Raw genomic sequence first — 11,447 nt, forward strand, 5'->3', positions numbered from 1 at the left:
ATTTTGACCAAGGGCAGTTGACAAATAAAAGATTTACTATTAGTTTGCCGGATGTGCGGTTTTCTGGAGTACTTTTGTTCTGTACACTGATAAAAAGTAGGGAGAAATATGAGAATTTATTATTGTTATTTGTTTTTAATGGATAGGAGAAAAATGGGACTTACAAGCCTTACGTGACTGCCAAGAAAAAGGACCAAACGTTTTAAATGGTGAAGCATTTTATTTTATTTTTTTGGATGAATTTTTAACTGGAGAAGTAGTTAAGCCTTCTTATGGATTTGGAGTGACTGCCAAGTAGTTAATTGCCAACCACTTCAATATATTACCAGCCTCTGACCAAAAGTAAAATAATAATAATAATAAGATCCGGATTCTCAAGTTGTTTTTTTTCTTCTTTCCTTTGTTATTTCTACTAATTGGTTAATAGTCAATCTCCAAGAGATCAAGAGGTATTTGACAACCAAGAAAGTACTTAAAACTCAAAATTAAAACATAAAACAGAAAAAACAAAAAAACAAAAAGGCCGTTATGGGTTTAAGTGGTGCCAAGGAAGTCTCTCAATACCAAAGACAAACTGTTAAGAATTAAATGACAGCCAAAGAAGTGAAAAAAACAAAACAAAACCAAAAAAAAAAGAAAAAAAAAAGTGCATCTGTTTGGAGAAGGGGCTTTCAAGAAACACTTTTTAAGAAAGTTCGATTCAACCAAAAGGAGTTGTGACTTGTGCCCTTATTTATTTATTTATTTATTATTATTATTATTATTTTGTGAATGAAAGAAAAACCACAATATTCAGGTTTGTATTGACAAAGAATGAAAAAGGTTCACACAAATTAGTACTTTGTTGCAAAAACGTTAATATATATAGTTTTAAGCTGGTAAATTAAGGAAGATACTAAAGAGGTTAACATATAATTATTATATTGGAGCCATTGCATGTGCTTTAAGGCTATTTCCATGATTTGATCTTCATAAAAAATTATCAACAAATCTAATACCTGTAGGACCATATATAAAAATAAATTGGATATCACACAAGATGGTATATTAATGATAAATAAGAACAGCCAACCATCCCGGATATTTGCATAATATGCAGCATTTTTTAAGTAAGATTCAGTCTTGGAATTTGTGTGATGGAAGAACAAAATTGCAAGATACCCATTTACTTTTTTTGTTTTGTTTTGGTTTTTTTTCCCCCCCCCCCCTCGACAGAATCTTTCATTTTCCTTACTCATCATCAATTATTTGGATTAAAATATTTGAGGTCGGCAATGCATAGCAGATTATGTGGAGTTCTTGGACAGCTCAAAATAGAATGGCATGCAGCAGTTCATTGAATATTGAAATTTTCTTATTCCTTTCATTACTTAGAGATAAATCATTAATCACTCCAAGTTTATGAAAAATAGTAAAGCAAATCTGATTTATGATAACTTTAAGCATAATGAACAACATTTCTTTTTAATTACCAAATCATAAGAGGACCCCCCCCCCCCTCTTTTTTTTTTTTTTTTTTGAAAGATTACTTTTCAAATATTTGCAATAAGTAAATTTGGAAAGCATGGACAAGGAAACTATACTAAATTTGAAATATATATATATATATATATATCGATTAATAAAATTTAAATAATTTTTAAATCCCTCAGTATTTTTGTTTATTATTATTTATTTCCTATGTCCAATGGTATATGCCGCACTACCATAGATGATAAAAGAAGTTGACCTAAATAGTGTTGTATACTTCCAAAGCTACACTAAATTTGAAATATACTAAAATTTGAAACATATATTTATATATATGGAGTAAAAAAGTTTAAATAATTTTAACTTCCTCTGTATTTTTTTGTTATTTATTTTGCACCAAGTTTCAAATGATTTCCTATGTGCCCATGGTATATGCCCCATCATTATATATGATAAAAGAAGTTGACCTATGAACAGTTGTGTACTTCCGAAGCTATATATATATATATAGACATCCTTCTCTCATATACGACTCAGAAATCCCCCATTAATCTTTCTATAGGAGGAAAAAACAGAAAGAAAATGAAATTGCTGCATATCTCTCTACATTCATAAACACTCATAAACATCTCAGATTGCGAGCCTCTTTGTTCTCCTTGTTCCATTCTCTTCCATCGAAGTTGGAAGAAACTTTTCTATTTCGGTTTGATATATTGAAAAAAGTGTATATATATATATAGTAGCTATAGTATCAATGGAGGGTGGTGATATATTTAGAGTAAGTAGTGCACGTCTAAGTAGTTCTAACATCTGGAGGAACAACGCCATAGAAGTTTTCTCCAAATCTTCTAGAGATGGCGAAGACGATGAAGAAGCTCTGAAATGGGCTGCTATTGAGAAACTGCCAACTTATCTACGTATTAGGAGAGGTATACTCACAGAGGCTGAGGGCCAAGCAAGAGAGATTGACATAAAAGACCTTGGGACACTAGAAAGAAGGAATGTATTGGAAAGGCTAGTCAAAATTGCAGAAGAAGATAATGAAAAGTTCTTGTTAAAGCTCAAGGATCGAATCGACAGGTAATTGGTTTTACATCTGTAGTTTTCTTCTATAATCAATCGGTTTTCAACCACTTTTGCTTTTTTGTTTATTTTGAAAGCATGAAATATAAAGTGATTTTCATATATTCTATATGACCAGTTTTAAGCTTGTGGCTTAGTGGTTTATTATTCATTTATTTATTTGTTTATTTTGTCTGTTTTTGAACATTAGAGTTGGGCTTGATATTCCAACCATAGAAGTTCGTTTCGAACATTTAAGTGTGGAAGCAGAAGCATATGTTGGAAGCAGGGCCTTACCTACAATTTTTAACTTCTCTGTTAATATGTTGGAGGTAATTATTCTGGTTTTGGATATGCTGGATGTCATATAAAAATTAACATTCTCTCTATTTTATTCATAACCATATTTACTTCTTCTCTGTAGGGGTTCTTGAATTATCTTCACATTCTTCCAAGCAGGAAGAAACCGTTTCCAATTCTAAATGATGTTAGTGGAATTATTAAGCCTAGAAGGTAATCAACATCTCTAAAAAAGAGGAAAAAAAAAGAAAAAAAAAAAAAACAAAGAAGAGATAATTAGTCATAGATTCTTCTAACTGTTTTTTCTATTGCTAATCTATGTTCTCCAGAATGACACTGCTTTTAGGCCCTCCAAGCTCCGGAAAAACCACACTGCTATTGGCTTTGGCAGGAAAACTGGGTAAAGATCTAAAAGTAAGTACATGTACAATGTTCCAACATTCTTCTAAAAATATGTATTTTGGGGATTTGTCTCTTACTGGCCCCCGATTACTTAAACTGATTCAATTGCTTGTAAATATCAGTTTTCTGGGAGAGTCACTTACAACGGACATGGTATGGAAGAGTTTGTACCAGAAAGAACTTCAGCATATATCAGTCAATATGATCTACACATAGGAGAAATGACAGTGAGAGAAACACTTGCTTTCTCTGCAAGATGTCAAGGGGTCGGGCCGCGTTATGGTCAGTTTTCAAAGCATATCATGAAATTCCAAAAATTGAAATTCAATTTTTAGTCAAAAATTGCCGTTCAGAATCTAAATTTACATTTGCAAAAATTACAGAAATGTTGGCAGAATTATCAAGGAGAGAAAAGACATCAAACATCATGCCGGATCCTGATCTTGATATCTACATGAAAGTAAGAAAATATAGCTTGGAACAAAAATTCACAACTTATTCATATAATAAATTTCAGATTACATAAGATGTATCTTAAAATTTTCAGGCGGCAGCATTAGAAGGGCAGCAGACCAATGTAGTTACTGATTACATCCTAAAGGTGCCAACTTATGTTCAAACCATGTTAATGCTTAATTAAATAAATAAAAATACTAAGTTTCTGTATAAATCTTGGTTTTTGTCCAATAATTTTGCAGATTTTGGGACTAGAAGTTTGTGCAGATACCATGGTGGGGGATGAAATGATAAGAGGTATATCCGGCGGACAAAAAAAGCGACTGACAACAGGTAATCATGGAAAACTTGTACCTGTGTGTTCCAAATATTGGACACAATTACTTTGCTGACTGACGACCTGATAAGTTTTCATTGCTTTCATGGTTTGATCATTATGAATTCTGTCAAAACTTATAGGGGAGATGCTAGTGGGGCCGGCAAAAGCACTTTTTATGGACGAGATATCAACTGGTTTGGACAGTTCAACTACATTTCAGATCGTGAACTCACTCAGACAGTCCATCCACATTCTCAATGGAACTGCTCTCATCTCTCTCCTCCAGCCTGCACCGGAAACTTATGACCTTTTCGACGATATAATTTTGCTCTCAGATGGGCAAATTGTGTTTCAAGGCCCTCGTGAAAATGTGCTCGAGTTCTTTGAGCACATGGGCTTCAAATGTCCAGAGAGGAAAGGAGTTGCTGACTTCTTACAAGAAGTAATAACTTATATATATATATATATATATATCTCTGTGTGTCTCTGTGTGTGTGTGTGTTTGTGTGTGTGTGTGTGTGTGTGTGTGTGTGTGTGTGTGTGTGCATATAAACATACATCTCTTCCTCTTATTGATCCTTTGAAAATGTTGGTCTAATTAAATTCGTTTTCCTACCTTGATATCATGATAGGTTACATCAGGAAAAGATCAAGAACAGTACTGGGCAAATAGAGATGAACCCTACAGCTTCATAACTTCCAAGGAATTTGCGGAAGCGTTTCAGTCATTTCACGTCGGTGGAAAGCTTGGCGACGACCTTGCCACTCCATTTGACAAGTCCAAAGCCCACCCTGCAGCTTTGACAACCAAGAAATATGGTGTTAGCAAGAAGGAGCTCTTCAAAGCTTGTGCCTCTAGAGAATATTTGCTCATGAAGAGGAATTCCTTCGCCTATATTTTCAAAATGGTCCAAGTAAGAAGTACTTTAAATATGAAACTTCCCTATAGAGTTCTTGTTCATTTAAAAATCAATGAAATTTACTTAATTATTTATATAGTGGTTATATCTGAAATTATGTTTTGGTTTTAGCTTATTCTAATGGCTTTCATATCAATGACACTCTTCCTTCGGACCGAGATGAGGCGGGATTCGGTGGACGACGGTGGGATTTATATGGGTGCTTTGTTCTATACAATTATCATAATTATGTTTAATGGATTCTCAGAGCTTGCCATGACCATCATGAAGCTTCCTGTGTTTTTCAAGCAAAGGGACTTCCGTTTCTATCCTTCGTGGGCATATGCTTTGCCAACATGGATTCTTAAGATCCCTATCACCTTTGTGGAAGTTGGCATTTGGGTGTTCACGACTTACTACGTTATTGGTTTCGATCCAAACGTTGAAAGGTTAAGAAGGGAAACATCTTAATATGCATATTTTAATCAAGATTCATATAATATTTTTGGATTACAGAATTTTGATGAGAATTTTCATATATTTGGCAGGTTTTTCAAACAGTTCCTTCTGCTTTTGTGTCTTAACCAGATGTCATCTGGGCTGTTAAGATTGATGGGGGCATTGGGGAGAAATGTAATTGTTGCAAACACATTTGGGTCTTTTGCTTTACTTACAGTTTTTGTAATGGGTGGCTTTATATTATCAAAAGGTGAATCATTCTATTCAATATTTTTTCTTTCTTTTTATGTTTTTTTTTTTAAATTTTATTTTTTTTAATTTCTAATTAACTAATTGAAATTTTCATACATATTTCTTAAATATATGGTTTTGTTTCATTCAGATGATGTGAAGAAATGGTGGCTATGGGGTTATTGGGTTTCACCCATGATGTATGCACAGAATGCTATAGCAGTGAATGAATTTCTTGGAGAGAATTGGAGACATGTAAGCCTATTCAACTCTTGAATTCAAGAAGAAAACAAATGTACACTAATAAATATAATATTACTATCTAATCCATGTTTGGGAAAATATATGTGGTCATAGATTCCTCCAAACGAAAAAGAGCCATTGGGGATATTGGTGTTGAAGTCTCGAGGGATTTTCCAAGAAGCACATTGGTACTGGGTTGGAGTAGGAGCATTGATTGGATTCATATTCCTATTCAATTTCCTTTTTACTTTGGCTTTGAAGTATCTCAATCGTAAGTTCCCATGTCAAGGCATTTTAGTTGCCAATTGGAATGAGCATAAAGCTTTTAAGGTATATTGAGAATAACATAGAATTTTGCTGTAGCATTTGGGAAACCTCAGGCAATAATATCGAAAGAGGCCTTGGTTGAAAAAATTGCTAGGAAAACTGGAGAGTTTATCGAGCTATCTTCCACCATTGGTAGGTCACAATGCGCTTGAAATTAAGTTTTTTTCTTTCCTTTCATACCTTGTAGAGTTGAAGCTTAAAACTATCAATTTGGTAACACTGCAGAAAGAGGGAATGAAAGTAGAAGAAACATATCATCTAGAACATTGTCAGCAAGAGTAGGAAGCATTAACGAAGCCAATGTGAATGGTAAAAGGGGGATGATTCTTCCTTTCGAACCCCTTTCAATCACCTTTGATGAAATTAGATATGCAGTTGACATGCCTCAGGTATTTTTTATTCTTTTTCTTCAACCTAATTAAGTACCAATGTTTATCCAAATGAGCAAATTTTTAAATAATATTATTTGTTAATTAATATCTTGTAGGAAATGAAATCTCAAGGCATTCCAGAGAACCAGCTAGAACTTTTAAAAGGTGTGAGTGGTTCTTTTAGACCAGGAGTCCTTACAGCTCTAATGGGTGTTAGTGGTGCTGGAAAGACAACTCTAATGGATGTTTTGGCTGGAAGGAAAACCGGTGGATATATTAAAGGAACAATCAACATTTCAGGTTACCCAAAAAAGCAAGAAACATTTACTCGAATATCAGGATACTGCGAACAAACTGACATCCATTCTCCTCATGTTACAATTTATGAGTCCTTGGTTTATTCTGCTTGGCTTCGGTTACCTTCTGATGTTGATTCCACAACAAGAAAGGTACAATTTAGTGCACCTTTTTCTTCTTATTTTGTGTTTTTTAGGTGTTTGCTAAAAATATGCTTAATGGTTTCTAGATGTTCATAGAGGAAGTAATGGAGCTTGTGGAGTTGAGCTCAATAAGAGGAGCACTTGTTGGATTGCCTGGTGTTGATGGTCTATCAATTGAGCAGCGTAAAAGGCTAACAATTGCAGTAGAGCTTGTTGCCAACCCATCTATTATTTTTATGGATGAGCCTACCTCTGGTCTTGATGCCAGAGCAGCAGCAATTGTAATGAGAACAGTGAGAAATACAGTGGACACAGGACGAACGGTGGTTTGTACTATTCATCAGCCAAGCATAGATATTTTTGATGCATTTGATGAGGTGATACAACCTTAAAGATTCTGATAATTTCTTTCTTGGTTTTAAGTTTAAAAAAAAAACTAAAAGAAAGTTGTGTTAACTTGGCATTCTAGTTGTTTCTTTTGAAACGGGGAGGAGAAGAAATATACGTCGGTCCATTAGGTCGCCATTCATCAAATCTGATAAAGTATTTTGAGGTTAGGTTAAAGATTATATGATACATGCTACAAATATATTAATTAACATTGCTACTGAATTGCTAATAAAGGTGAATGCTTCATCAGGAAATCAATGGAGTTCCAAAAATTAAAAACGGCTACAATCCAGCGACTTGGATGTTAGAGGTTACTTCAGCAGCACAAGAAGAAACATTAGGGGTTAACTTCAGTGACATATATAAGAACTCAGAACTATATAGGTAAATTTACTTCTAACTTTTATATACCAAAATAAGCATATACTAATACATTGGTAGACTTTATCCAATGGAAAAAACCATAGAGAATACACTTCTAGGTCAAGGGTTCAAACCTTCAAATGGGTGAAATCCTTAAATAGGCTAAAATAATAAATTAACGTATATGGTAAATGGTTAATCTTTTGGAGGAAACATTCATTATAGTTATGATTTTAGAGTGACCAACATTGTTTTATATGGTAAATGGTTCAGGAGAAACAAGGCCTTGATCAAGGAAGTGAGTATTGCTGTACCAGGTTCAAAAGATTTGTACTTCCCTACTCAATACTCTCAATCTTTCTTTACCCAATGTATGGCTTGCTTATGGAAACAAGGCTTATCATACTGGCGAAACCCACCTTACAATGCTGTGAGGCTTTTCTTCACCACCTGCATAGCGTTAATGTTCGGGACTATATTCTGGGATATCGGCTCCAAAAGGTACAAAAGAAAAATGAGACATATCTCAACAAAAAAACCACGTTTTTGCTTTCCTTAGCCTTTAATTTGACTTAAATATTTATTAAAACTAATGCAGGCAAAGAAAACAAGATGTTTTAAATGCAATAGGCTCTATGTATGCTAGTGTTCTCTTCATTGGGTTTCACAATTCTGCACAAGTGCAGCCAGTTGTGGCTATTGAAAGAACTGTTTTTTATAGAGAAAAGGCAGCTGGAATGTACTCTGCTTTACCATATGCCTTTGGACAGGTATAAATTTATAGATGTATATAAGCATGTTTGATTGTGAAACTTTAGAGAAAATGACCTAGAAGTAAAATTGAGTTGTTTTGCAGGTTGTAATTGAACTACCATATGTTTTCATCCAAACAGTCATCTATGGGGTTATAGTATACACCATGATTGGATTTGATTGGACAATTAGCAAGTTCTTTTGGTATATTTTCTTCATGTACTTTACCTTCTTATACTTCACATTCTATGGGATGATGACTGTGGGTTTTACACCTAACCATCACATTGCTGCCATAGTCTCTTCATCCTTCTTTGCAATATGGAACCTTTTCTCAGGCTTCATCATTCCAAGAACAGTAAGTTCTCCAGTGATATATATTACAAACATGCTCATTTATTTTATTGAAAATGCTATTTGTCACCATTATTTGTACAATACTTATGATACGGTTGCATACATGGTGATGGGTACTATATAACAAGGTTTAAAGAATTTTAAGTAAAATGTCATTTTATAGTAGCCATCACACAAACAATCATGTCATCAAGGATTAACATCATTAGTGATGAATAGCAATTCTCTTACTTATTTTGTTTTTGTTGATATCATATTGTACTAAGTGGCTAATAATATATGATCTTTGACAGAGAATGCCCATATGGTGGAGATGGTACTACTGGGTTTGCCCTATCTCTTGGAGCTTGTATGGATTGGTTGCTTCTCAGTTTGGAGACATAAAAGATACACTTGAATCAAGTGATGAATCGGTGGAAGAATTTGTCAAGAGCTATTTTGGATATAAAAGTGATTTTTTGAGTGTTGTTGCAATTGTTCATGTAGGTATGTCACTGATTTTTGGCTTCATATTTGGCTTCTCTATCAAGACATTTAATTTTCAGAAGAGATGAAATAATATATTAGCTGTAAAATTGTAAATATACATTATAGTGGAATCCATTTGGAATTCCCATATTATAGTTATATGCATAGATCATGCTGGATTACTTACCTTTTTTTTTTGGAAATTCAGATTAAAATACAAATTTTCTGATATAATTAGAATTATTATTGTTACTTTTTGCTTTAGGAGGTCTTCAATATAACTTTTGTATAATTATATACTTTTCTTATGCACTACCTTGTTGTCAAAACTCTAGATATTTGTCGTGAGACTACTATTATTATTGATAATATATATATATATATATATATATATAAACAAATATAAGAAGAAATTAGACTAAATAATACTCCTTCAAGGACAAATTGAACTCTTAAGACTTGGTATCCAAAATTGGGCGTTTTCACCATAACGCCAACTTTTTATATTAAACATTTTATTGGGTCCTATTAACACTTATTATGCAAAATGAACTCCTATTTAGTAATAAGCTATACAAACGCAATCCAATTTTACCCGTATTAAACTAATTGGCCCAAAAAAGGGAAAGTTATCAAACAATGTCCAAGATTTAGAAGTTATATGTTAATGGAAAGTTTCTAGAATGGATAATAAGATGGTAAACTCACCTTGGTCCAAAAGTATTGTTGATGGTTGGAAAACACATTAAAAATTTTGACCAAACTTATCATTAATGGATCCCTCAATTTGTGAGGAATATTCACAAAAGAAGCATGAAAATGATTTAGAGGGTCCAAAAATGGGGGAGAGGTATAGAGATTGGCTTGGGTTGATCAAAAAATGATGAGATGGCTGAAGAAAAATATATTGCCATTGTCAAAAGGTCGTGGATCGTCTAGTGGCCAACGAGCGGATAATTGGGTGCCAAGGTCATCAAGAAGTGGGCTTGCCAAAGGTTAAGTGCATGTGGCTTTCAGATGACCGAACACTAATGAAAATTGATGAAACTCAGTTGGCCTAGAAAATGGGTTGTAGGTCAAGTCAAATGGGTCACGGGTTTGGGAGGATTTTCAAAACTTTTTAGGTATTTTTCAAATTGTTTGATGAAGATAAATTTCTTAAGGTATATGTGAACTTTGGATCCACGACAAGACAAAAGTTTGGATGGGTTTAGACATAGATAAGAAATACTAATAATCAAAATTTTTTAGAACCATAACTTTTTAACCACAATTTTTAGAAGTAGTTGTGCTGTTAGTCTACAAACTCGTATTGATGAGCTTTACGTTATGGTGCACCAGTTATATCAACATTCATTACATAAAAAAGGTCAAGTCAGGGACCATATATGGTCAACTTTGGTTAAAAATTAAAAGTAAGTGTTTTTCCCAAACTAGTTGTTATAAATTCCCTCTTGAATTATCAATAAAGGTTTCTAATTTCCTTAACTCCCTCTCTCAAGGTAAAAAATATATATGGAGAATTTACTCAAATTAGAATCTCTTCCTAATTCTACCAATTAACCATTCAAACAATTTCCCTTCTAATTACCCAAGCCAAATTGCTTTTCTTAAACTCAATTAAAGCTAGATTAAGATTGCCCAAGACCTAAAAAGGCTGCCTTAAGCTCAAATTAGTTATTGGATTATGTTTTCCTAACTTTTATTTTACTAAATTAGGCTTACCTAATCACTAATTGTTCAATCTAGACAACACCCAACCAAATTCTCTTTTTAATTAGGTTTGATATTCAATTAATCTGAGGAAACACAAATAATTGGAAAGAAATTAAACCATAAATAAACCAAATTAATTCATTAAAATAAAGATCCAAGCTACATCAAGGTCCTAAGTTATAGATTTAGCCTCTCATAGAAACAAAATAACCAAAAAATTTAGAGTAGGGATAGAGAAAAAGAGAAATCTCAATGGGTGAATGCTCATCCAAGCAAACTAAAAGCCTTTGGCTCTTTAAGAACTCCAAATCCCTAGAGTTTCTCTCTTTGGAAATACCTTTCCCACTCTAAATTGTGGTGTAAATACTAATGGATAAGAAATTCTTTTTCAATGTTTAGCCTATTTAGGAAAATATTTATT

At 33.3% G+C, this 11,447-nt stretch overlaps 1 protein-coding gene across 1 annotated transcript; it reads left to right on the forward strand.

The window, feature by feature from the left end:
• The first annotated feature begins 2,017 nt into the window (after positions 1 to 2,017).
• Positions 2,018 to 9,461, forward strand: LOC107421259 (pleiotropic drug resistance protein 1). The gene is made up of 24 exons (XM_048476141.2): positions 2,018 to 2,550; positions 2,744 to 2,864; positions 2,957 to 3,045; positions 3,162 to 3,246; positions 3,357 to 3,516; positions 3,618 to 3,694; positions 3,782 to 3,835; positions 3,933 to 4,023; positions 4,150 to 4,451; positions 4,642 to 4,923; positions 5,041 to 5,357; positions 5,457 to 5,617; positions 5,750 to 5,853; positions 5,956 to 6,112; positions 6,205 to 6,300; positions 6,394 to 6,557; positions 6,656 to 6,988; positions 7,066 to 7,356; positions 7,449 to 7,532; positions 7,620 to 7,753; positions 8,006 to 8,233; positions 8,331 to 8,502; positions 8,589 to 8,843; positions 9,136 to 9,461. The coding sequence occupies exons 1-24, from the start codon at positions 2,225 to 2,227 to the stop codon at positions 9,394 to 9,396; spliced, it is 4,344 nt and encodes a 1,447-aa protein (XP_048332098.1). The 5' UTR covers positions 2,018 to 2,224; the 3' UTR covers positions 9,397 to 9,461.
• The last annotated feature ends 1,986 nt before the right edge of the window (positions 9,462 to 11,447 follow it).

The sequence above is a fragment of the Ziziphus jujuba genome, chromosome 5 (assembly GCF_031755915.1).
Source record: "Ziziphus jujuba cultivar Dongzao chromosome 5, ASM3175591v1".
NCBI classification, from domain to species: Eukaryota; Viridiplantae; Streptophyta; class Magnoliopsida; order Rosales; family Rhamnaceae; genus Ziziphus; species Ziziphus jujuba.

What these genes read in the sequence shown, in the direction of transcription:
- LOC107421259 (XM_048476141.2), top strand. Translation starts at nt 2,225, where the DNA reads ATGGAGGGTGGTGATATATTTAGAGTAAGTAGTGCACGTCTAAGTAGT. An exon ending in TTACTGATTACATCCTAAAG is followed by an intron (nt 3,836 to 3,932) that starts GTGCCAACTTAT and finishes ATAATTTTGCAG; the next exon opens with ATTTTGGGACTAGAAGTTTG. An exon ending in AAGAACTCAGAACTATATAG is followed by an intron (nt 7,754 to 8,005) that starts GTAAATTTACTT and finishes TAAATGGTTCAG; the next exon opens with GAGAAACAAGGCCTTGATCA.